This window comes from Coregonus clupeaformis, chromosome 25 (assembly GCF_020615455.1).
Source record: "Coregonus clupeaformis isolate EN_2021a chromosome 25, ASM2061545v1, whole genome shotgun sequence".
NCBI lineage: Eukaryota > Metazoa > Chordata > Actinopteri > Salmoniformes > Salmonidae > Coregonus > Coregonus clupeaformis.
In genome coordinates, this window is record NC_059216.1 from 5,258,680 (window position 1) to 5,284,899 (window position 26,220).

General features: G+C 50.2%; 1 protein-coding gene across 1 annotated transcript in view; it reads right to left on the reverse strand.

Annotated features, from left to right (window-relative positions):
* The window catches only part of syne2b (spectrin repeat containing, nuclear envelope 2b), a 152,433-nt gene that overhangs the window by 102,714 nt on the left and 23,499 nt on the right, over positions 1 to 26,220 (reverse strand). Inside the window, 26 exon segments of the mRNA XM_045207412.1 lie at positions 9,662 to 9,869; positions 10,124 to 10,318; positions 10,532 to 10,633; positions 10,780 to 10,947; positions 11,110 to 11,268; positions 11,424 to 11,574; positions 11,825 to 11,983; positions 12,160 to 12,755; positions 12,967 to 13,281; positions 13,377 to 13,500; positions 13,724 to 13,839; positions 13,923 to 14,004; positions 15,448 to 15,644; positions 16,699 to 16,833; positions 16,924 to 19,968; positions 22,811 to 22,969; positions 23,245 to 23,421; positions 23,641 to 23,742; positions 23,869 to 24,006; positions 24,123 to 24,287; positions 24,459 to 24,658; positions 24,846 to 24,942; positions 25,061 to 25,229; positions 25,321 to 25,433; positions 25,538 to 25,702; positions 25,968 to 26,105. Coding sequence (XP_045063347.1) covers positions 9,662 to 9,869; positions 10,124 to 10,318; positions 10,532 to 10,633; positions 10,780 to 10,947; positions 11,110 to 11,268; positions 11,424 to 11,574; positions 11,825 to 11,983; positions 12,160 to 12,755; positions 12,967 to 13,281; positions 13,377 to 13,500; positions 13,724 to 13,839; positions 13,923 to 14,004; positions 15,448 to 15,644; positions 16,699 to 16,833; positions 16,924 to 19,968; positions 22,811 to 22,969; positions 23,245 to 23,421; positions 23,641 to 23,742; positions 23,869 to 24,006; positions 24,123 to 24,287; positions 24,459 to 24,658; positions 24,846 to 24,942; positions 25,061 to 25,229; positions 25,321 to 25,433; positions 25,538 to 25,702; positions 25,968 to 26,105 — 7,375 coding nt within the window.

Below are 26,220 nucleotides of genomic sequence, written 5' to 3' on the forward strand. Positions count from 1 at the left end.
ATTACAGACTACAAAGGGAAGCACAGCCGCGAGCTGCCCAGTGACACAAGCCTACCAGATGAACTAAACCACTTCTATGCTCGCTTTGAGGCAAGCAACACTGAAGCATGCATGAGAGCACCAGCTGTTCCGGACGACTATGTGATCACGCTCTCCGTAGCCGATGTGAGTAAGACTTTTAAGCAGGTCAACATTCACAAGGCCGCAGGGCCAGACGGATTACCAGGACGTGTACTCCGAGCATGTGCTGACCAACTGGCAAGTGTCTTCACTGACATTTTCAACATGTCCCTAACTGAGTCTGTAATACCAACATGTTTCAAGCAGACCACCATAGTCCCCGTGCCCAAGAACTCTAAGATAACCTGCCTAAATGACTACCGACCCGTAGCACTGACGTCTGTAGCCATGAAGTGCTTTGAAAGACTGGTCATGGCTCACATCAACAGCATAATCCCAGAAACCCTAGACCCACTCCAATTTGCATACCGCCCCAACAGATCCACAGATGATGCAATCTCTATCGCACTCCACACTGCCCTTTCCCACCTGGACAAGGGGAACACCTACGTGAGAATGCTATTCATTGACTACAGCTCAGCATTCAACACCATAGTGCCCTCTAAGCTCATCACTAAGCTAAGGATCCTGGGACTAAACACCTCCCTCTGCAACTGGATCCTGGACTTCCTGACGGGCCGCCCCCAGGTGGTAAGGGTAGGTAACAACACATCTGCCACACTGATCCTCAACACGGGGGCCCCTCAGGGGTGCGTGCTCAGTCCCCTCCTGTACTCTCTGTTCACCCATGACTGCATGGCCAGGCACGACTCCAACACCATCATTAAGTTTGCCGACGACACAACAGTGGTAGGCCTGATCACAGACAACGATGAGACAGCCTATAGGGGAGGAGGTCAGAGATCTGGCCGTGTGGTGCCAGGACAACAACCTCTCCCTCAACGTGACCAAGACAAAGGAGATGATTGTGGACTACAGGAAAAAAAAAGAGGACTGAGCACGCCCCATTCTCATCGACGGGGCTGTAGTGGAACAGGTTGAGAGCTTCAAGTTCCTTGGTGTCCACATCACCAACGAACTATCATGGTCCAAACACACCAAGACAGTCGTGAAGAGGGCACGACAAAGCCTATTCCCCCTCAGGAGACTAAAAAGATTTGGCATGGGTCCTCAGATCCTCAAGAAATTCTACAGCTGCACCATCGAGAGCATCCTGACTGGTTGCATCACCGCCTGGTATGGCAACTGCTTGGCCTCTGACCGCAAGGCACTACAGAGGGTAGTGCGTACGGCCCAGTACATCACTGGGGCAAAGCTCCCTGCCATCCAGGACCTCTATACCAGGCGGTGTCAGAGGAAGGCCCTCAAAATTGTCAAAGACTCCAGCCACCCTAGTCATAGACTGTTCTCTCTGCTACCGCACGGCAAGCGGTACCGGAGTGCCAAGTCTAGGTCCAAAAGACTTCTCAACAGCTTCTACCCCCAAGCCATAAGACTCCTGAACAGCTAATCATGGCTACCCAGACTATTTGCACTGCCCCCCCACCCCATCCTTTTTACGCTGCTGCTACTCTGTTAAGTATTTATGCATAGTCACTTTAACTCTACCCACATGTACATATTACCTCAACTACCTCAACTAGCCGGTGCCCCCGCACATTGACTATGCAACGGTACCCCCCTGTATATATAGCCTCCCTACTGTCACTTTATTTTACTGTATATATAGCCTCCCTACTGTCACTTTATTTTACTTCTGCTCTTTTTTTCTCAACACTTTTTTGTTGTTGTTTTATTATTACTTTTTTTTTGTTTAAAATAAATGCACTGTTGGTTAAGGGCTGTAAGTAAGCATTTCACTGTAATGTCTGCACCTGTTGTATTCGGCGCATGTGACCAATAAAATTTGATTTGATTTGATTTGATTTGATGTTTGGCAGCATGAGTGAAGGAGGCTTTGTTGCGAAATAGGAAGCCGATTCTAGATTTAACTTTGGATTGGAGATTCTTTATGTGAGTCTGGAAGTTGAGTTTACAGTCTAACCAGACACCTAGGTATTTGTAGTTGTCCACATACTCTAGGTCAGACCCGTCGAGAGTGGTGATTCTAGTCGGGTGGGCGGGTGCCAGCAGCGTTCGATTGAAAAGCATGCATTTAGTTTTACTAGTGTTTAAGAGCAGTTGGAGGCTACTGAAGGATTGTTGTATGGCATTGAAGCTCGTTTGGAGGTTTGTTAACACAGTGTCCAATGAAGGGCCAGATGTATACAAAATGGTGTCGTCTGCGTAGAGGTGGATCTGAGAGTCACCAGCAGCAAGAGCGACATCATTGATATACACGGAGAAAAGTGTCGGCCCAAGAATTGAACCCTGTGGCACCCCCATAGAGACTGCCATAGGTCCAGACAACAGGCCCTCCGATTTGACACACTGAACTCTATCTGAGAAGTAGTTGGTGAACCAGGCGAGGCAGTCATTTGAGAAACCAAGGCTATTTAGTCTGCCAATAAGAATGCGGTGGTTGACAGAGTCGAAAGCCTTGGCCAGGTCGATGAAGACGGCTGCACAGTACTGTCTATTATCAATCGCGGTTATAATATCGTTTAGGACCTTGAGCGTGGCTGAAGTGCACCCGTGACCAGCTCGAAACCGGATTGCATAGCGGAGAAGGTACGGTGGTATTCGAAATGGTCGATTATCTGTTTGTTAACTTGGCTTTCGAATACTTTCGAAAGGCAGGGCAGGATGGATATAGGTCTGTAGCAATTTGGATCTAGAGTGTCACCCCCTTTGAAGAGGGGGATGACCGCGGCAGCTTTCCAATCTCTGGGGATCTCAGACGTTATGAAAGAGAGGTTGAACAGACTAGTAATAGGGGTAGCAACAATTTCGCGGCTAGTTTTAGAAAGAAAGGGTCCAGATTGTCTAGCCCAGCTGATTTGTAGGGGTCCAGATTTTGCAGCGCTTTCAAAACATCAGCTGTCTGAATTTGTGTGAAGGAGAAGCGGGGGGCATGGGCAAGTTGCAGCAGAGGGTGCAGAGTTGGTGGCCGGGTTAGTGGTAGCCAGATGGAAAGCATGGCCAGCTGTAGCAAAATGCTTGTTGAAATTCTCGATTATTGTAGATTTATCAGTGGTGATAGTGTTTCCTAGCCTCAGTGCAGTGGGCAGCTGGGAGGAAGTGCTCTTATTCTCCATGGACTTTACAGTGTCCCAAAACTTTTTGGAGTTAGTGCTACAGGATGCAAATTTCTGTTTGAAAAAGTTAGCCTTTGCTTTCCTGACTGCTTGTGTATATTGGTTCCTAACTTCCCTGAAAAGTTGCATATCGCGGGGGCTATTTGATGCTAATGCTGTACGCCACAGGATGTTTTTGTGCTGGTCAAGGGCAGTCAAGTCTGAGGAGAACCAGGGGCTATATCGGTTCTTAGTTCTGTATTTTTGAATGGGGCATGTTTATTTAAGATTGAGAGGAAATTACTTTTAAGGAACAACCAGGCATCCTCTACTTACGGAATGAGATCTATATCCATCCAGGATACCTGGGCCAGGTCAATTAGGAAGGCCTCCTCGCTAAAGTGTTTTAGGGAGCGTTTGACAGTGATGAGGGGTGGTCGCTTTGACCGCGGACCCGTTACGGACGCAGGCAATAAGGCAGTGATCGCTGAGATCCTGGTTGAAGACAGCTGAGGTGTATTTAGAGGGTATGTTAGTCAGGATGATATCTATGAGGGTACCCATGTTTACGGATTTAGGGTTGTACCTGGTAGGTTCGTTGATAATTTGCGTGAGGTTGAGGGCATCTAGCTTGGATTGTAGGATGGCTGGGGTATTAAGCATATCCCAATTTAGGATATGCTTAAGTACAAACTCTGAGGATAAATGGGGGGCAATCAATTCACATATGGTGTCCAGGGCACAGCTGGGGGCTGAGGGGGTCTGTAGCAAGCGGCAACAGTGAGAGACTTATTTCTGGAAAGGTGGATTTTTAGAAGTAAAAGCTCAAACTGTTTGGGCACAGACCTGGATAGTATGATAGAGCTCTGCAGGCTATCTCTACAGTAGATTGCAACTCCACCCCCTTTGGCAGTTCTATCTAGACGGAAAATGTTATAGTTGGGGATGGAAATTTCAGAATTTTTGGTGGCCTTCCTGAGCCAGGATTCAGACACTGCTAGAACATCAGGGTTGGCAGAGTGTGCTAACGCAGTGAATAACTCAAACTTAGGAAGTAGACTTCTGATATTTATGTGCAAGAAACCAAGACTTTTGCGATTACAGAAGTCATCAAATGATAGCGCCTGGGGAGTAGGAGTGATACTGAGGGCTGCAGGGCCTGGGTTAGCCTCTACATCACCAGAGGAACAGAGGAGGACTAGAATAAGGATACGGCTAAAGGCTTTAAGAACTGGTCTTCTAGTGCGTTGGGTACATAGAATAAAGGGGGCAGATTTCCGGGTGTTATAGAAAAGATTCAGGGCATTATGTACAGACAAGGATATGGAAGGATATGAGTAAAGTGGAGGTAACCCTAAGCATTGGGTAACAATGAAAGAGATAGCATCGCTAGAGTCATCAATTGTCTTTACTCTGTCATACATCCCGGGTACGAAGAACGTGAAGGCAGACGCGCTGTCATGACTGTACGACACAGAGGAGAGTTCTATAGACAAGTTCTATAGTACGCACAAAGCCATCTCCACCTCAGTGTCCAGCTGGGCTGCAGTACGTGCCGTCTCTTGTCCGTGACCGTCTGATCTATTGGGCACACACGTCCCCCTCCTCTGGTCACCCAGGTATCGGTCGTACAGTGCGCTGCCTGACTGGAAAGTACTGGTGGCCTACCTTGGCTAAGGACGTGAGGGTGTATGTCTCCTCCTGCTCGGTGTGCGCCCAGAGTAAGGCACCTAGGCACCTCCCAGTGGGTAAGTTACATCCCTTACCAGTTCCACAACGGCCATGGTCCCACCTGTGTATTGACTTTCTCACTGATCTTCTCCTCTCTCAGGGTAACACCACCATCCTGGTCGTTGTGAACCACTTTTCAAAAGCCTGCCGCCTCCTTCCTCTGCCCGGTCTCCCCACGACCCTGCAGACTGCGGAGGCCCTGTTTACTCACGTCTTCCGGCACTACGGGGTGCCAGAGGACATAGTGTCTTACCGGGGTCCCCAGTTTACATCCAGGGTCTGGAAGGCGTTCATGGAACGTTTGGGGGTCTCGGTCAGCCTGACCTCTGGTTTTCACCCCGAGAGTAATGGGCAGGTGGAACGGGTGAATCAGGATGTGGGTAGGTTCCTGAGGTCCTACTGCCAGGACCGGCCGGGGGAGTGGTCAGTGTTCTTGCCATGGGCAGAATTTGGCCAGAACTCTTTTCGCCACTCCTCCACTAACCTATCACCCTTTCAATGTGTTTTAGGTTATCAGCCGGTTCTGGCACCGTGGCATCAGAGCCAGACCGAAGCTCCTGCGGCGGATGACTGGTTTTGGCGCGCGGAGGAGACGTAGAACGCTGCTCAAGTCTCCTCCGGGATATCCTCGATCCCTCCCTATTGCGGGATTTCCACCATCGCCATCCGGCTCGCCCTGCTGCACGTCCTCCTGGCCGTCCCCGAGGCCGGTGTCAGCACGCTGCTGGAGCTGCGCGTCAAGGGGAGGGTACTGTCACGACTCCCTCCGAAGCTGTCACGCCCTGGCCTATATAACTCTAGCTAGTTTGGTCAGGGTGTGAATAATCTATGTTTGTATTTCTTTGTTTGGCCGGGTGTGGTTCCCAATCAGAGGCAGCTGTCGCTCGTTGTCTCTGATTGGGGATCATACTTAGGCAGCCAGTTTTCCTGCCTGTGTTGTGGGTTTTTGTTTGTGTTCGGTTAGGGTGGCTTGTTAGTGTTAGCCTTCCGACGTCACGTTTCGTTGTTTTTGTATGTTTATTCAGTTCAATAAACATGGATGCATTTCACGCTGCGTCTTGGTCCGTCCCGTCTATGAACGATCGTGACAGAAGCTGCCACTTCTCCTTGTTCGGGCAGGCTTCAGCGTTCATCGTCACCGGCCTTCTAGCCACTGCCGCTCCTCATTTCATCATTCCATTGGTTTTGTCTTGTTCATTACACACACCTGGTTCATATCCCCTCATCAGTACCTGTATAAGTGTTCCCTCTGCCCCCTTGTCTTTGTGTGTGATTGTTTATTCTGAGGATAGTGAAGCTCGGTGGAGCTCCTTGTATTTTGTATCGCAGGGTTATTTTCCCTGTGTGCCTTGTTGGTTCCAGTGTGCCTGTTTTGCACACTGGACTGTTTTGACGCATTACTGCGTAACTCTGTTTTCCGGAATAAATCCTGTTATTCTGTGATTTACCCTCCTGCGCCTGACTCCTTCAACTCACCCTGTCACGCCCTGACTCTGGGGACTCGTATTTGTTGAGTCAGGGTGTGTATTTTCTGTGTGGTATGTTCTATGTTGTGTTTTCTAGGTTTAGATCTAGATCGTCTAGATCTATGTTGGCCGGTGTGGTTCCCAATCAGAGGCAGCTGTCGCTCGTTGTCTCTGATTGGGGACCATACTTAGGCAGCCTATTGGCACTAGTGGGTTGTGGGATCTTGTTCCGTGTAAGGTATGTTGTGTTGTGCTGCCTTGGACTTCACGTTTCGTTTGTTATTTTGTCGTTGTGGTTAATATTTATTATTTTATTATACATATATACATGTACGCATATCACGCTGCGCCTTGGTCCGTCCCATCTATAAGCGAACGTGACAGAAGATCCCACCAAACGAGGACCAAGCAGCGTGTTCAGGAGCAAACGCCGGGAATTCAACAGGAGGTTACATTAGTAGATGTCCTCCTCGGTTGGGGGAGAATTACGGAGGAGGCCGTCCGTTACCGGAAGGCGATGAAGGAGGATGCCCAGGTAGGAGAGGAGAAACGGCGCCAACAGTGCCGACGACGGAGACCCAAGAGGCAACCCCAAGATAAAAAAATTTTGGGGGCACACGGTGTGGACGACGAGGCAGCAGGAGGCCGTTAAAGGGCGGATCTGCAGGTTAGGAGAGGAGGCCACCATGTTACGGGGGCTATTGGTTCAGAGGGAGCAGGAGTTATTCGGTCAGAGGGAGGTGCTACAGGAGGCTAAAAGGGAGAAGGAAAGTGTAGAGGCACGGCGAGAGGAGCTGGTTAGGCAGCAGAAGGAGCGGGGGTTTATAAAGGAACCCAGTCCCGCTTCTCGCACCAAGAAAGTGGTGCGTGTCACCAGTCCGGTCCGGCCCGTTCCTGCTCCCCGCACCAAGCCAGTGGTGCGTGTGTCCAGCCCGGTACGGCCTGTTCCTGCCCCTCGCACCAAGCCAGTGGTGCGCGTCGCCAGCCCGGCCCGGCCTGTGCCTGCCCCTCGCACCAAGCCAGTGGTGCGCTTCGCCAGCCCGGTCCGGCCTGTTCCTTCCTCTCGCACCAAGCCAGTGGTGCGCGTCGCCAGCCCGGTCCGGCCTGTTCCTGCCCCTCGCACCAAGCTAGTGGTGCGCGTCGCCAGCCCGGCCCGGCCTGTCCCTCGCACCAAGCCAGTGGTGCGCGTCACCAGCCCGGTCCGGCCTGTTCCTGCCCCTCGCACCAAGATAGTGGTGCACGTCGCCAGCCCGGCCCGGCCTGTTCCTTCCCCTCGCACCAGGCCAGTGGTGCGCGTCGCCAGCCCGCCCTGTTCCTGCACCTCGCACCAAGCCAGGGGTGCGCGTCGCCAGCCCGGTCCGGCCTGTTCCTGTCCCTCGCACCAAGCCAGTGGTGCGCGTCGCCAGCCCGGTCCGGCCTGTTCCTTTCCTCGCACCAACCCAGGGGTGCGCGTCGCCAGCCCGGTCCGGCCTGTTCCTGTCCCTCGCACCAAGCCAGTGGTGCGCGTCGCCAGCCCGGTCCGGCCTGTTCCTGCCCCCTCGCACCAAGCCAGTGGTGCGCGTCGCCAGCCCGGTCCGGCCTGTTCCTGCCCCTCGCACCAAGGCAGTGATGCGCGTCGCCAGCCCAGTCCGGCCTGTTCCTGTCCCTCGCACCAAGCCAGTGGTGCGCGTCGCCAGCCCGGCCCGGCCTGTTCCTGCCCCTCGCACCAAGCCAGTGGTGCGCGTCGCCAGCCCGGTCCGGCCTGTTCCTGCCCCTCGCACCAAGGCAGTGGTGCGCGTCGCCAGCCCGGTCCGGCCTGTTCCTGCCCCTCGCACCAAGCCAGTGGTGCGCGTCGCCAGCCCGGTCCGGCCTGTTCCTGCTCCTCGCACCAAGCCAGTGGTGCGTGTGTCCAGTCCGGCACGGCCCGTGCCTGTTCCACCGGTGCCTGGTTCGGCACCGGTCAGCTGCTCCATTCCGGAGCCAGAGCAATCCGCTTCACCGGGGTCCAGTCCAGCTCCGGTCAGCGGCTCCACTCCGGAGCCAGAGCAGTCCGCTCCACCGGTGCCTGATCCAGCTCCGGTCAGCTGCTCCACTCCGGAGCCAGAGCAATCCGCTTCACCGGGGTCAAGTCCAGCTCCGGTCAGCGGCTCCACTCCGGAGCCAGAGCAGTCCGCTCCACCGGTGCCTGATCCAGCTCCGGTCAGCTGCTCCACTCCGGAGCCAGAGCAATCCGCTTCACCGGGGTCCAGTCCAGCTCCGGTCAGCGGCTCCACTCCGGAGCCAGAGCAGTCCGCTCCACCGGTGCCTGATCCAGCTCCGGTCAGCTGCTCCACTCCGGAGCCAGAGCAGTCCACTCCACCGGGGTCCAGTCAAGCTCCGGTCAGCGGCTCCACTCCGGAGCCAGAGCAGTCTGCTCCACCGGTGCCTGATCCAGCTCCGGTCAGCGGCTCCACTCCGGAGCTAGAGCAGTCCGCTCCACCGGGGTCCAGTCCAGATCCGGTCAGCGGCTCCAGTCCGGAGCCTGAGCAGTTCGCTCCACCGTCGTCGGGTCCAGCTCCAGTCAGCGGTTCCAGTCCACACCCAGACGTCAGGGGCGCAACAGGGAGGCGGAGAGTAAGTGGTCGTCACGCCCTGAGCCGGATCCGCCTCCGAGGCGGAATGCCCACCCGGCCCCTACCCTGTTATGTTTATGTTGTGCGGTCGGAGTCCGCACCTTTGGGGGGGGGGGGGTACTGTCACGCCCTGACTCTGGGGACTCGTATTTGTTGAGTCAGGGTGTGTATTTTCTGTGTGGTTATGTTCTAGGTTGTATTTTCTAGGTTTAGATCTAGATCATCTATATCTATGTTGGCCGGTGTGGTTCCCAATCAGAGGCAGCTGTCGCTCGTTGTCTCTGATTGGGGACCATACTTAGGCAGCCTATTGGCACTAGTGGGTTGTGGGATCTTGTTCCGTGTAAGGTATGTTGTGTTGTGCTGCCTTGGACTTCACGTTTCGTTTTGTTTGTTATTTTGTCGTTGTGGTTAATATTTAATAAACATGTACGCATATCACGCTGCGCCTTGGTCCGTCCCGTCTATAAGTGAACGTGACACACCCATCACACAGACATCATAGTAAAACTCCTTGTAGGCTATTTTTATCGCACTCGAGTTGTGTTCTGATTATGAGGGGTCCCTGATGAATTTGCTATCACAAAATGGGTCCCCGGCCCCAAAAAGTTTGAGAGCCCCTGTCTTAAACAAAGTTCAAATGAAAACAACAACCAATTAAACAATAAATCCTTACTTTTGATGACCTTAATGAGGCCCTTCTCTCCCTCCTCCCGTTTCTGGTGGATCATGTCCTTGGTGTGTGAGATGGTCTCTCTGAGCCTGGTGCAGTCTGTAGACAGGGTCTGCAGCACCTGGGGGCTGGCCACGCTGGACATGAGGCCCACCTCCTTCAGCAATGACCCTGCCTGCTCCTCCTGGGCCTGTAGCTGCACACACAGATCCTACACCATGACAGAAAACATGTTCAATATCAACACAGAGACAAGGGTCCAGTCAGGCTGTATTATGGTCTATGTTGGTAGATATGTTTTATCTGGATAGGAGTTTGTTTGTGTCATTAAAAATAGTCATCTGAACTATTCATATGAATGATACATTTCACATAGTATAAACAATGACAGGTGAGTTTTGTCATTTAGTTGTCAGATGAGTTTAGTTAATGAAAGTTGTACAGTACGAGGAGGATGTACAGTACCTGCATCTGGGCCTGGTCTCCTGGCATACTGAGCGTGCCCAGAGAGGACTGGATGGTGTGCAGGGCAGACTGGCACTCTGTCATCTTCTCTGCCAGGTGTCTCTTTACAGCGATCAGCTCCTGGAAGACATCAGTGCTGTCGGAGAATAGCTCGTCCACTTGATCCATCTTCTTCCTCAGCTGGGTCTCCATCACCTGAGGCAGGGGGAGTGGGGGGTGGGGGGGGGTCACATGACACGGTGTGTGTTGGGGAGGGTGGGTCAGTTGAGTTGAAAGTTATTGCCATTCTAGATGTCAATGCTAAATGACACCCTTTCCAATAACATGTATCATGTTTACAGTAAATACAGTAAATACTATGAAATAGAGCTACCTGCAGACTGGTAATAGCTCTGCTAGTTAACTTACCTGTAGCTCCAGTGGGGCCTCTTGGGTTTGAAGAAGCTCCTGGATCTCAATGGACTTCTTGTGGAAACGCTCGATGTTCTCCTCATGGGCATGGATCTCATCCTGAGGAAAACAGCACAATGTAACTAAAATAGATAGACTGCTGTAGAAGACTAATGACTTCAAACAAGCATTACTGAAACACACTAGTATTTAATCGATGATGATATAGGATGGTGGTTTGTGATAAGGATTGTATTGTGTCTTACCCTCATGGTCAGGACCTCCTGTTCGTTCTGAAAGGGGTGGCTCTCTGCAAACAGGGCAAGTTTGGCCCCCGCCCAGCCGTCCACCTCTCCCCCTAACATCAGCTGCTTGTCCCACAGCTCCAGCCCCAGGCGCAGGTTATCTATGTAGGAGTCTGTCTTCTCTGTCACCTGGGTCACCCAAAGACACACAGTGTCAATGTGAGAAGTGTCACTGTGACGTGTGTGTGTGTGAGTGTCTTTGTGTGTCTGTGTCTGTGTCTGTGTATGCGTGCGTGCGTGTATGGTGTAGTGTAGTTCAGTGTAATATAATGTATTGTTTTGTGCTCCTACATCCAGCCACTGGTCCACCAGTCCATCAGCCTCGGCCTCAAACGGAGTCTCATTACAGTCAGGGATCTTCTTCAGATGGGACTGCAGCTGTCTGCACACCCCCTTGATATCCTCCATGCCTGTCCCCAAGCCACTCAGATCCTCCTTTATACCATGGACCTAGGGAAACGCATGTTATAATATAATGCACTATTAAGGCAGAAAATGAATCTAAGGTAGTGGCTGCCATCTAGTGCTATGTACAGTATATACAGGGGCAACTTCTCTCTGACAGAGGTGTATGTACAGTATATATTAAGTGTGGAGTGTGTTACCTTAACTATAAGCCTCTGCAGGTTCTCCTTGCCCATGTAAGAGGCCTGCTCACTGATGGTCTGCTCCGCCCTCTGCATGGTGGTGCCTAAGTAACTGCGACAGCTCTGGAACATCTTTAGTAGTTCCAACAGGATGTTGCACTGCTCCTGTCTGCAAAGGGAACAAAAATTGGGATATATGTAAATATTATTGAACATGTATGATTGTCAATTTGCTTTATTCACAGTTCTGTATACTCTATCCCTATAATAGTAGACACATTTTATTCCTCTATTCCTCCCACTTTCCTATTCCCCCATGTGTTCCTGTTCCTCCATCTCTCTCCTGTTCCTCCATCTCTCTCCTGTTCCTCCATCTCTCTCCTGTTCCTCCATCTTTCTAATCTGTTCCTCCTGCTCACCTGTCAGCCACAGCTCTCTGGGTGTCTTCCCACTGGGTCTTCAGCTCCTCCAGGGGGTTCCCTTCTCCCTCCTGGCCCTGAGAGTGGGCCTCTCTGAGTCTCTGGAGCTCAGAGCGCTGGGAGTTCAGCTGGCCCTCCAGGTCAGACAGGACACGCAACCTGAAAAAATAAAGAGGATATATGGAATAAGCCTCTGACTTAAAAAAATTTTATGTCCACTCAAAGGTCCACTGAACTCTATTTCAATGTCATTCATTAAAATAGTATCGGAAGATGGGGCAAGAGTTTGCATGTATGGTCACAGTCCTTGCCATCTCACACACACAAACACACACCTCAGCTGCACAGCAGGCATGGTTGGCTCCTTTAGTCCCTGCCTCTCTGCTGCCTCCTGCACCTTCCTCAGCTCCCCCAGCAGAGTCCTCCTCCTCAGGCCTAGGCCCCTCGTCTCCTGCTCCCTCTGGACACTGTGCTGCTGGCTGGCCAGACTGCCGTCAGCCTCCTCAAGCCGCAGCACCAAGGCAGACACCATGTCCAGGCAGGAGGCTGGGGCCCCGTCCCGAGTTACAGACAGCCTGGCCCCCTGGAGTAGCAAGTCTAGCTGGGGGGCCTTGTCCCCCAGACTGTCCACACTCTGCCTGATCAGGGCCAGCTTGGAGCGGCAGTCCTGCAGTACCCGTGCATCACTACAGGGGGCACCCTGTACTCCAGAGATGTCCTGCTCTACGGTGCGCAGGGACATGAGGAAGCGGTCCAGGGCCCTGGCGGCTGCCTCGCTCTTACGGACTTGCTGTCTCAGCTTGTCCAGACTGTTTCTGTGGGTCTTGACCACGTGGGTCAGAGGTGAGTGGTCACTGGGATCCAGCTCACTGGACTCAGAGTCAAAACTAGACAGCTGGTCCAGCTCTCTCTGAATGCTCTCATCCAGGTCCTGTTGAGAGAGGAGAGAGACTATAAAGATAATGTACAGAAAGTTGGAATTATCAAAGTTGTTTGTGATTATCATTGGGATACAGTATACAGTACATTACAATTTATTTAATAAGGATCCAGTTATTATCTTTAAATTACACTAATCACTCAACTCAAATCCTAATAACAAATGGGTATTTCTTCCCTTAAAGGTAAGCCGTATTGTGTACCTTGATGTCCGTCAGGATGTTGGTGTTGGCCAGTGTAAATGCGTTGATGTCCTTGGGCTCTCTGATGAAGCAGTCGAGGCGTTCGGAGAAGTCAACAACATGGTTCTCTATGGAGTCTATCTGTCTCAGAGCTGCCCCCAGAGAGCTGCCTCTCCTCTGCAGAGCTGACTGCTGGCCTCTCCACTGCTCCATCAGCTCAGCTCGGTCATGCTCCACACTCACACCACCACCACCACTCTCCCCACTGTACTGGGAGGTCTGGGAACACTGGTGGCCAAACTCAGACCACAGAGACTCTGTGTCCTGGCACAACGTCTGGATGAAAGAAATATAATCACTCATAGAAAAATACAAAAACCTTCAAACTAAAAGGCCCCTTGAACTAAGAGGTCAAGTAATATGCAGTGTACCTGTATCTCCTGTAGACGTGTGTGCAGGTCTTTGAGAGAGACTGAGTCAGTGGTCAGGTCTCTCTGGGAATTCTGTTCCATCTTGGCTAGTTGAGCCTGCACAGCCTTCTTAGTAATGTCATATCTGAGGGGGAAATTAGTCATTGTGATGAAGAAATTGATCAATTGAGGATTATTGTGATATTTGCAATGCTGGTTCGTGAAATCAACATAGCCTAAGTTCCAGACTGTTTTGGAATTCAAAAATAAATGATCATTGCCTTGTTTGGTAATACAACAACAACAGAGTTGGTTAAGGCAAGAACAGACTTGCACCCAGCCTTACACTCACCAAGCGGTAAGCCTACCTTTCTAATGCCTCCTTTTTGGCAGGATCCTCCTCTATGACTGGCTGCTTGTCAATCTCCTTCTTGTCAACAACCCTCTTCTCAACAACCGCTGTCTTCACAACAACTTGTGAAACCTACAAAAGAGAAATGATCAGATACATTATTTCTTAAATCAGGGCATGTCTTTATCATAGGTACGGTAGGTACCAGGTCCTACCTCAGTTGGGCCTGGAGGTTTGTCACTCTTCACTGTAGATTCCTTCTGTGGGGTCAGATCTTTCCCCAGGTCAAGGGGAATTCTATTGGAAAACATTGAAAAACAATCCAGTCATGTATTGCAATTGCAATTGCAATTGTCAGTCATACATTCTGCAGCTAATGTCTTGTTCACAGGCCCGGTCCTGGCCATCCTGCTACCCTAGGCAGACAATACAAATTGCCGCCCTCCTCCCCTGCAAAACTAGAATACTGTAGCCTACACTGTTGGGCCGCAATGGAATTTTATGAATGCCCATCCATGTGCTAGGCCCACCATTTGTAAAACAGGTAGTAGCATTGGCTTTATTAGTCCTGATTACTGTGACTAATCAATTTGGCTATTTGAGCTCTGCATCAGCTACCCAACTTTATCAGGAGTTATCCTGAGCCTATTTTCAATGAGAATCCATGTGTTTACACAGTGGAAAATGCAGAAGTATTTTATTTTTCGCTATGATGCATCTCATAAAATGTTTTACGAATACAAACTTGAAATCACTAAATCATAATGACAATTTAGCCCAGGGGTGAATCTCCCAGACAGTAGTTGTGAGTAGCCTGATTGTCCATTCTATATTTAAGCAATAAGGCACGAGGAGGTGTGATATACGGCCAATATACCACGGCTAAGGGCTGTTCTTAAGCACGACGCAACACGGAGTGCCTGGATACAGCCCTTAGCCGTGGTATATTGGCCATATACCACAAATCCATGAGGTGTCTTATTGCTATTATAAACTGGTTACCAACGTAATTGGAGCAGTAAAAATAAATATTTTGTCATTGCTGTGGTATATGGTCTGATATACCATGGCTGTCAGCCAATCAGCATTCAGGGCTCGAACCACCCAGTTAATAATGTCCATTTTACTTTGACCTGTCCTGTTTTAGGATATATTGTTTGTTAACATGTCATATTCAAATCGAAAAGCATTTTTTATTTGATTGGGCACTAGGTTAGGCTATTTGATCTGAGAAATGTGCATGATGTAAAGTGTCTGTCTCATGACATTGTCATAAATTTGATCTCCAGCCTGTAGGCTACAGACAACGCCACAAACTCTTTCTACCATAGGCTATAGGCTACATGATTTATGTTTTTGACGGAACGTTGGTGGAGCGCCACAACGGTGCGTCTCTCCAACAACACCCTGCAGAGGAGCACTGGGCATGGACAAGCTAAATATTTTGCACCCCTGCCTTTGACAAAGTTGGCACTGCTTATCACGGGCAGCATCAGCGCTCACCTAAATAGCCCATATGCCACTGGGTGAGAGAAATTGTCATTGTTTTTGGGCAGAATTATGTGAGGTGTTATGCATTGTTGGAGGTGCGTCTTGGTCAGTTTAGCTCTGAAAATGGCGCCCTCGTCAATCTGCCGCCCTAGGCAGCCGCCTAATCCTGTCTAATGGGCGGGCCGGCTCTGCTTGTTCATTCCTTCTTTTCAAATTTTTTCAACCCAGTCTCTCTCCTCTGTGTCTTACCCAGGTGTGTCGGGGGGTGGTGTGTCCCTGTCCCCGCTGAACTGGCGCTGGATGGCGGCCAGTCTCTTCTCACACTCCCTGAGCTGAGCCTGGGCCAGACGGTGTGCATCCTCGGGGCTCAGGGTGTCACACAGCTCCTTCAGGGCCTCCAGGTGCTGCCCAGCCTGGGCTAGGCTGCCCTCTGCAGAGAAACACGCCTGGAGACACAGCAAGAGAGTCATCAGTCTACAGGTGTCTGATGTACTGCCACTGTCGACCTAACTGGTGTCAACAACCCGCAGCTGTTTGTAAACAACCCACAACTCACACTCATTTTGCAGTTATTGCCTACTACATAACGGTCTCTTTCATCTCCCGAGACCAGAATCCTAACTCAACAAAGGCGAGAGGAGAGCTACAGAAAGTTGTAATTCAGTCAAATCGGGTTAAAAGTCAGTGCCTTCACAATGTCAAATCACCCATTAGTAATATGAAATTCTCTGATCTAGCATCAGGAAGCAGATATTGCTTAATTATCATTTATAGAACTTTAATAGATGAATAGAGAGCAGAAGACAAAACAACATTTTGCATGCAGTAAAAGACACCTGTTTTTTCATGCACCTGTCCACCAGAGCATGCGATGGGGTTAATGTTAGGTTAGAGTTATTTTACCTTCGCTTTGGATGCTAATTTTGAGTTAAAGTGCATCTCACACTGCAAGGCAGCTGTGTTAAAGTCTTTTCTCTTAATCTCAAATCGTAAATGCTGCAAAAACACCGCTGTCTCAGCTCTCACAGCCTAGATCACAAAAACCGAAAGCATACACAAACTTAATCTGATGACACACATACAGTAGAATGCTTGTTAGGGATTTCATTGCTCATACGAATAACAAAACGTAGTGGAGTAAATTAAAAACGATTCAGAACAGATTTTCATCCAAGTGAATATCACATAGACATGCAGTGTAGAATTCATTCAATATGATTAGGGACACTGTGGTCATACACACAGAATTAGATGCTTTATATTTACATTTTAGTCATTTAGCAGACGCTCTTATCCAGAGCGACTTACAGTTAGTGAGTGCATATATTTTCTTTCATACTGGCCCCCCGTGGGAATCGAACCCACAACCCTGGCGTTGCAAAAGCCATGCTCTACCAACTGAGCTACACAGGACTATATTTATATATCTGTAAAACAAACTCATACAGTATCTATATCCTAAAATACACACACAGACAGACAGACAGACACACGCCCTACCTCCCATTGGGTCCTGACAGACTGTGTGAAAAACTCCATATCTCTGAGCTGAGGCATGGTGCAGAAGGCCTCCATACCCTCTGCTGCCCTCAGGAACACTTTCAACAGCTCAGGGTCCAGGGTCCTCAGGGTCTCCTGGTTGAGGGAACACAAACACAATCAGACTGGGTAATAACGTGGCTTTAGAACAACTATAAACCAACAAAAATTATTCAAATTCCTTACCTCCTTTACTGAAGCTTGTTCGATAGATATGTGTTTGTCTTTGAAGACATTAATGGCAGCCAGGATGTGCTCCTGCAGGCAGTGCTTGGCCTCCTCAAACTGGTTCCTGGCCAGGGCCTGAGCCTTGGCATAGGCCTCCGTGTAAGCCTGGGGTGGGGCCTGGGCCAGAGCTGGGGGTTTCATCTGGAGCTCCGGGGAATCTGGTGGTGACTGGGGAAGGAGATGAGGCTCAAAAAGAGGCTGGGGCTGGGTCTTGGGCTGGAACTGGGGCTTGACCTGGGGCTGAGGCTGAATATTGGGCTGGGGAGGTGGCTGGGGTTGGGTCTGGGGCTGAGGCTGGGTCTGGAGCTGAGGCTGGATCATGGGCTGGGGCTTGTTCTGTGGCTGTGCGTGGGGTTGAGCCTGGATCTGGGGCTGAGAGTGAGGCTGAGAGAGGGGCTGAGGCTGCAAATGGGTTGGGGGTTGAATTTGGGGCTGGGGAGGTGGCTGAGGCTGGAAATATGGCTGGGGTTGAATTTGAGTCTGGGGATGGGACCATGGCTGCTGTTGGAACTGGCCTTGCTGGGCCTTAACATTGGTAAGGTTGTAGGCTATCACCTGAGGCTGCTGTTGAACATGGCTTTGGGGCCGTATTTGGGCTTGAGGTTGGCCATAAGGCTGGCCATAAAGATATGCCTGGGGGACTTGCTCTGGCCTGATTGGGGCCCATTGCTGTGGTGGAGCTTGACCTAGTGGGTAAGCCTGAGGAAGGGGGTGGCGTTGGACCATGGGCTGAGGATAGGCTTGTGGCCGTGGTTCAGGTCTGACTTGGGTTACCTGGGTTAATGGCTGGGGATGACCCTTTGGCTGAGTGTAAGTTGGGCTGAAGGGTCTGACTGGGGCCCATTGTTGGGGTTGAGCCTGAGCAGGGGAATAAGGCTGAGGATGAAGCTGGGCCTGGGGGTGAGGCTGAGCTTGAGGGTAAGGCTGGGCCTGGGAGTGAGGCTGGACCTGGGGGTGAGGCTGGACTTGAGTGTGAGGCTGGACTTGAGTGTGAGGCTGGGCCTGGGGGTGAGGCTGAACTTGAGGGTGAGGCTGAGCCTGGGGCTGAGACTGGACTTGAGGATGAGGCTGGGCCTGGGGGTGAGGCTGGACTTGAGGATGAGGCTGGGCATGGGGGTGAGACTGAACTTGAGGGTGAGGCTGAGCCTGGGGATGAGGCTGGACTTGAGGATGAGCCTGGGCCTGGGGGTGAGGCTGGACTTGAATATGAGGCTGGGCCTGGGGGTGAGTCTGGACTTGAGGATGAGGCTGGGCCTGGGGGTGAGGCTGAACTTGAGGGTGAGCCTGAGCCTGAGCCTGGGGATGAGGCTGGACTTGAGAATGAGACTGGGCCTGGGGGTGAGGCTGGACATGAGGGTGAGGCTGCACATGAGGGTGAGGCTGGGCCTGGGGGTGAGGCTGAACTTGAGGGTGAGGATGGACATGAGGGTGAGGCTGGGCCTGGGGGTGAGGCTGGACTTGAGGATGAGACTGGGCCTGGAGTTGCGGCTGAGCCTGGGGGTGAGGCTGGGCCTGTGGATGCATATGGACCTGACGGTGCGTCTCAGTGAGTGTTTGAGGCGGCCTGACTGGGGACCATGCTTGGGGATGTGGTTGAGCCTGAGCTTGAGGCTGTGGATGCATCTGTTGCTGAACCTGTGGCTGAACCTGTGGCTGGGGTTTCTGGACCTGTGGCTGAGTATTCTGGACCTGTGGCTGGGGTTTCTCGACCTGCTGTGGCTGTGCCTTTATCTGAGATTGACCTTGAGTCATCCAGGATTGAGACATGGCCTGCATCTGTGATTGTGAGTAGGACATAGGTTGAGATTGACCATAGGTCATGGGTTGTGGTTGGGCTTGGGTTATGGGCTGGGGTTGAGTGTGAGTCATGGTTTGGGATGGAGCATGGGTAATAGTCTTGGGTTGCTGTTTGGTTTGGGCCGTTGGTTTAGGTTGAGTGTGGCTCTTGGTCTTGGCTTGGGGTTGGGTCAGAGACTGGGCAGGAGGCTGGCCATAAAGATATGCCTTGGGGACTTGCTGTGGCCCTGATTTGGGTAGAGCCTGAGCACTAGCCATGGCCTGTGGTTGAGAAGGCATCATAGTCCTGGCTTGTGCTTGAGGCTGGGGCCTGGGTGTTCCTGCAGGCTGTGGAACTACCTGGACAGGGACTTGAGACATGATTGGTTTCTCTGGCTGTGGTTGAGCCTGTATTTGACTAGAAGCCTGGGCTGGAGCTTGGGATGGAGCCTGGGCTGAAGCCTGATCCTGATCCTTGTCCTTCCTCTGGAGCCAGGGTCGGTTCTTCATGGCCTGAGGTTGCTTCTTCCTGCTCTGCATCTCTTCCTTGGTTAGAGGCTGCTTCTGTGTCTTTTCCGGTTGCTGAGATAGAGCCTGTTTCTGGGCCTGTGCTGGTTGTTGGGCCTGTTTCTGGCTTTGAACCTGCTGCTGAGCAGATATCTGTTGTTGAGATAGCACCTGTTGTTGTAATAGTACTTGTTGCTGAGATAGTACTTGTTGCTGAGAGAGTACTTGTTGCTGAGTTGGACGCTGTTGTTGAAATGGTGGCTGTTGCTGCACTAGTGGTTGTTTCTGGGTTAGGGGTGGAGAGTGTTTTTTGCTCTGGGCAGCAACCTGTGGCTGAGCCTGTGGCTCTGGAGGTGACTGTGCTCGGTCCTTTGACTGGGTCACAGCTTGTGCATAGGAATAAAGGAGCTGAGGACTTGGACTTGCCTCCTTCTCTCTGTATTCCTGGACTATAATCTGTGGTATTGGTGGGTGTTGGGCCTGGGCTTGTGGCTGAGGGGTAGGCTGGGACTGGGGCTGTGGTTTCACATCAGGCTGAGATGCTAATTGATCAAAGGCCTGAGTTACATGCTCGGCAAGAGAGAGTGATTGAGGCTGTTCGGGTTGAGCTTCAGTCCACTCTTCAGGCTGGATGAAGATCTTGGGTGGGGGCTGGTCTTCTGTGGGGCTTCGGCTTCTGTCTCTTCTGGCTCCCAGAGAGCTCAGCATCCCAACCGCCTCCTGTAAATAAATCAAAGTTATAGCTTTATCAATCACAATTTCTATCAATGTCAATAAAGGAAAAAGGAAAGTGATAAGAGATAAGAGATAACTGCTGAAGGAGCTGCTTCCTGTGCTTGGCCCTCCTATGTTGAACATAATAAACAGCTCTCTATCCACCGGATGTGTACCAAACTCACTAAAAGTGGCAGTGATAAAGCCTCTCTTGAAAAAGCCAAACCTTGACCCGGAAAATATAAAAAACTATCGGCCTATATCGAATCTTCCATTCCTCTCAAAAATTTTAGAAAAAGCTGTTGCGCAGCAACTCACTGCCTTTCTGAAGACAAACAATGTATACGAAATGCTTCAGTCTGGTTTTAGACCCCATCATAGCACTGAGACTGCACTTGTGAAGGTGGTAAATGACCTTTTAATGGCGTCAGACCGAGGCTCTGCATCTGTCCTCGTGCTACTAGACCTTAGTGCTGCCTTTGACACCATCGATCACCACATTCTTTTGGAGAGACTGGAAACCCAAATTGGTCTACACGGACAAGTTCTGGCCTGGTTTAGATCCTACCTGTCGGAAAGATATCAGTTTGTCTCTGTGAATGGTCTGTCCTCCGACAAATCAACTGTACATTTCGGTGTTCCTCAAGGTTCCGTTTTAGGACCACTATTGTTTTCACTATATATTTTACCTCTTGGGGATGTTATTCGAAAACATAATGTTAACTTTCACTGCTATGCGGATGACACACAGCTGTACATTTCAATGAAACATGGTGAAGCCCCAAAATTGCCCTCGCTAGAAGCCTGTGTTTCAGACATAAGGAAGTGGATGGCTGAAAACTTTTTTACTTTTAAACTCGGACAAAACAGAGATGCTTGTTCTAGGTCCCAAGAAACAAAGAGATCTTCTGTTAAATCTGACAATTCATCTAGATGGTTGTAAAGTCGTCTCAAATAAAACTGTGAAGGACCTCGGTGTTACTCTTGACCCTGATCTCTCTTTTGACGAACATATCAAGACTGTTTCAAGGACAGCTTTTTTCCATCTACGTAACATTGCAAAAATCAGAAATTTTCTGTCCAAAAATGATGCAGAAAAATTAATCCATGCATTTGTTACTTCTAGGTTAGACTACTGCAATGCTCTATTTTCCGGCTACCCGGATAAAGCACTAAATAAACTTCAGTTAGTGCTAAATACGGCTGCTAGAATCCTGACTAGAACCAAGAAATTTGATCATATTACTCCAGTGCTAGCTTCCCTACACTGGCTTCCTGTTAAGGCAAGGGCTGATTTCAAGGTTTTACTGTTAACCTATAAAGCGTTACATGGGCTTGCTCCTACCTATCTTTCCGAGTTGGTCCTGCCGTACATACCAATACGTACGCTACGGTCACAAGACGCAGGCCTCCTAATTGTCCCTAGAATTTCTAAGCAAACAGCGGGAGGCAGGGCTTTCTCCTATAGATCTCCATTTTTATGGAACAGTCTGCCTACCCATGTGAGAGACGCAGACTCGGTCTCAACCTTTAAGTCTTTACTGAAGACTTATCTCTTCAGTAGGTCATATGATTGAGTGTAGTCTGGCCCAGGAGTGTGAAGGTGAACGGAAAGGCTGGAGCAACGAACAGCCCTTGCTGTCTCTGCCGGGCCGGTTCCCCTCTCCACTGGGGTTCTCTGCCTCTAACCCTGTTGCAGGGGCTGAGTCACTGACTTGCTGGTGCTCTTTCATGCCGTCCCTGGGAGGGGTGCGTCACTTGAGTGGGTTGAGTTACTGACGTGATCTTCCTGTCTGGGTTGGCGCCCCCCCTTGGTTTGTGCTGTGGTGGAGACCTCTGTGGGCTATACTCGGCCTTGTCTCAGGATTGTAAGTTGGTGGTTGGGGATATCCCTCTAGTGGTGCGGGGGCTGTGCTTTGGCGGAGTGGGTGGGGTTATATCCTTCCTGTTTGGCCCTGTCCGGGGGTTTCTTCGGATGGGGCCACAGTGTCTCCGGGACCGCTCCTGTCTCAGCCTCCAGTATTTATGCTGCAGTAGTTTATGTGTCGGGGGGCTGGGGTTAGTTGGTTATACCTGGAGTACTTCTCCTGTCTTATCCAGTGTCCTGTGTGAATTTAAGTATGCTCTCTCTAATTCTCTCGTTCTCTCTTTCTCTCTGAGAACCTGAGCCCTAGGACCATACGTCAGGACTACCGGGCATGATGACACCTTGCTGTCCCCAGTCCGCCTGGCCTTGCTGCTATTCCAGTTTCAACTGTTCTGCCTGCGGCTACGAAACCCCTACCTGTCCCAGACCTGCTGTTTTCAACTCTTTAATGATCGGCTATGAAAAGCCAACTGAGAGACCTGAGCCCTAGGACCATACGTCGGGACTACCGGCCGTGGTGACTCCTTGCTGTCCCCAGTCCGCCTGGCCTTGCTGCTATTCCAGTTTCAACTGTTCTGCCTGCGGTTATGGAACCCCTACCTGTCCCAGACCTGCTGTTTTCAACTCTTAATGATCGGCTATGAAAAGCCAACTGAGATTTATTCCTGATTATTATTTGACCATGCTTGTCACTTATGAACATTTTTGAACATCTTGGCATGGTTCTGTTATAATCTCCACCCGGCACAGCCAGAAGAGGACTGGCCACCCCTCATAGCCTGGTTCCTCTCTAGGTTTCTTCCTAGGCTTTCGCCTTTCTAGGGAGTTTTTCCTAGCCACCGTGCTTCTACACCTGCATTACTAGCTGTTTGGGGTTTTAGGCTGGGTTTCTGTACAGCACTTCGAGATATTAGCTGATGTAAGAAGGGCTATATAAAATAAAATTGATTGATTGATTGATAAGAGAGAGGGACTACTGGCCTGTGACTGAGCCACGGCAGCTCTGACTCTGTCCTGCATGGCGGAGACAAGGAGGTACTGGAGGGGAGAGTTCTTCTGTCCTGTCATCACCATCACCTGCAGGTCCTGCTCCTCTGTCACCACCTGACCCTCCAGCTGCAGCCCACGAGAGATCAGCACCTGGAGAAAACAGCAAACACGATGAGCAATTGTAAATTACAAAAGTAAATGACAATATTCATAAACGAGGTAATACTCTGATCTTCACCCAGCACATAACTATCAATGCTTGTCTAGCACCTGTGTTGAACATGCTTACTTACCTTGCTTCTACATTCCTAACCAGGCTAGCTAACTATTCTAGTAAAGCTACTGCTGTTTACCTTATTCCTTTGGCACTTTATGATGTTTTCCTTAGTCTAGTATATTTCTATTGGTCCCTGTCTAAGTCTTACCCTGGCGCGGGAGTCCTGTCCCCGTGGAGCCCTGTGTTCTCCTGCCTTCAGGATCTGGTAGAGGTCCCGGGCCTCTGTCTCCCAGTGCAGCAGCTCTGCCAGGCGGCCATCCAGACCAGACACACTGTGCTGCAGCTCCACACACACCTGCTCAGCCTCAACCAGCGTCTGCATCACCTACAGACACACACACACACACAGAGAGAGAAACAAACAGCGTACACATTCAGTATCCACTCATCTGGTTAACCGCAAACAAAAATCTCACGTAATTTGGTCAGATGTAGTCTGTCCACGAGATATTAAGAACCCACAGACCAGACACAGGACCGTAGGCATAAGAAAATGTTAATTTCATATTTAAAGTAAATATATGAAGGAAGTCATCATCCTCACCTCAGGTAAAGCCAGCTTGAGTTTCTGTAGAGTCTCAGCTGAGCATTCTGTGGAGGGGGAGAGGGCATCCATATCCACTTCCTTTATCTTCCTCATCATGAACTGAACAAGGTCAAAATAGACAGCACCATTGAAATGCATTTTTTTGTGAAAGAAAAATATACAAAAGGATCAGTTATAGTTATAAAACTCTGAGACCATTGTAAAAATGTTGTAATAACAGTGTACCTGTAGTTTCTTTGTGTAGGTCCTCAGGGGCCCAGACATGGCCTCCACAGGTTCCTTCAGGATCTGGGTAGCCTCTCTGAAGAGGGCCTGGAGGTCTTGGGGTCTGGCTGTGGCTCCGCTGGGCACAGCTACAACAGCCTTGGGGCAAAATAACAGCTTTTATTGAACTGCACATCATTTTCACAGAAATTGATCAAGCGAGCATAACAACATTGCATTCTCATTTTGTAATGGAAGTGTTATCTCTGACTTACAAATTGTGTTATCTTGACAAAGTCCGCCCAATGCAGGTTGAGCTTGCAGAGGTCATCTGCCAGAGCTCGGCTGGTCATGGGGTCAGTCAGCTGGACCAGGAAGTTCCCCACCTCATTCAGATGGGCCTGGCGGGAACTCCACTCTGACATACTCTCAGATGTTACCTAAGCAACACACAAATCTCATAATCAATATTGAAATATAATCATTTTGAACACTTTGTTCTTCAGGATCACATGTGGGGAAGTGATGGCAATAGGTTTGTTAAGAGCAGGCATGGTATACCCCTGCATTGTGGACAAGGTTGCAGGTTAGTGGAGGGTTTCTGTCTGTACCTCTGGCCTCTGTGCGAGGGCGTGGGAGGCTGAGCCCTGCTCCAGCCAGGCCTGCAGGGAGCTGTAACAGTCACAGTAGGAGTCCCAGGCAGACAGCACGCGGCCCATAGTGCTCTTCACCGTAGACACTCCCTCCAGAGCCACAGCACCCTCCTCTTCCATCTCCTTCACTTGGCACATTATGTATTTGGAGTCTGCAGCTGGGGGAACAGCCAGGAAAACCTCTCTTAGATCAACTAATCAATTAACCATCAATAAATACATTTTCTAAGAAAGACTGGTACACACAGTTCTGTCTTTGGCAATGTATTTTGGATCAGAACGCATTGAGTCAGAACACATTACCTCACATTACCACACACACACACACAAACACAGTCCTCTTACCTAGGGCAGATTTGCTAGTATATTTGCTGGCAACAAGCTTCAATTTAAGGAGAGTCCCCTCCAGCAAGGATGGTAGGTCCTGTTTATCCACTAACTCCTGTGAGAAAACAAATGTAGAGATTAGTCAATGACTTATAACTCATACTATTGTGAATCCAGTCTGCCTCTTGTCTGCAGAAAGTCGTCAAACTCTGTCATTAAACTGGATCACTTACATGCCAGTCCTGCAGCAGCACACGCACAGCCTCCTGGGATATGTAGGGTCTCTTCCAGACACGGAGCTTGCTGTTGATCTGGCCCAGCAGGTCCAGCACTGTGTGCCGATGCTCCTGGTACTCCAGTTTGATCCCATGGTACTTGGCAGTGACTCTTACACTGGTGAACCTGAGGAGGAGGTAGAGAGAGGTGGGTTGTTGAAGGCTCTCTCTGACGTTCACGCTACAGTCATGGGCAAAACAGGGAGACAAGTGCACACCTTCTCTTCATCTCTTCCAGTTTGTCAGTAGGCACCAGAATGGCTCCATATTCATCCATATTCTGGAACTTCTGAAAGGACTTAAGTTGTTGGGGCATCTCGTCCAGGGATCTCTATAAAAAATATACAGTCATTTTGATTTAAAGGCCTGATGTTACAGGTTGGTTAAGAGGCAATTAACTTTTTTTAGTGATGCATGTTGATTGTGAGATATTACCTTGAGCAGCTCCAGTTTCTCCCTGGCCTCCTCGGCGGCGCGGGCGTGGTCCTGAGGGTCCCCCTCCTCCTCTGCCAGCGCCCCCTCAGTCCTAAGCAGCCAGCGGCCCACCATGTCCAGGGGAGCAGGCAGACTCAGGTCCAGCTCTGTCTTATACTCACGCAGCTGGGTGGGAACAATCACATAGAAATGTAACCAAGCAAACACATGAAAAAAACAAACCCAGACACACACACAAAACAATATATTTTTGTATACTGTAAAAGCATAAATAGATGATTACTGCAAAACCACATCAACACGGTATATCATGCTTTATCCGTATACCATGATAAATATAGTATATCACAGTATCATGTTTATATAGTATATATGACATCATGTGATTTGACTTAGTGTGTAAGATAACCAGTGTGAGGAGTGAGCAGACCTTCTCGGCGAGGGTGTCCCAGGCCCCCCTGAGGTTCCTCTGTTCCTCACTCAGCTGGGGGGTGCGCTTCATGGCTGTCAGGAGAGGCATCACGGGGCGACGCTGCTCATTAAAGGACACCACAAAGGTCTGGAACACCTGGGAGACACACAAACACATAGACACACACACACAGACATGTGCACACAAACAGGAAAAGCTCTCAGATAGTGCTGTGAGGTTAACACTATTTAAGTATCAGACTTGAATAGAA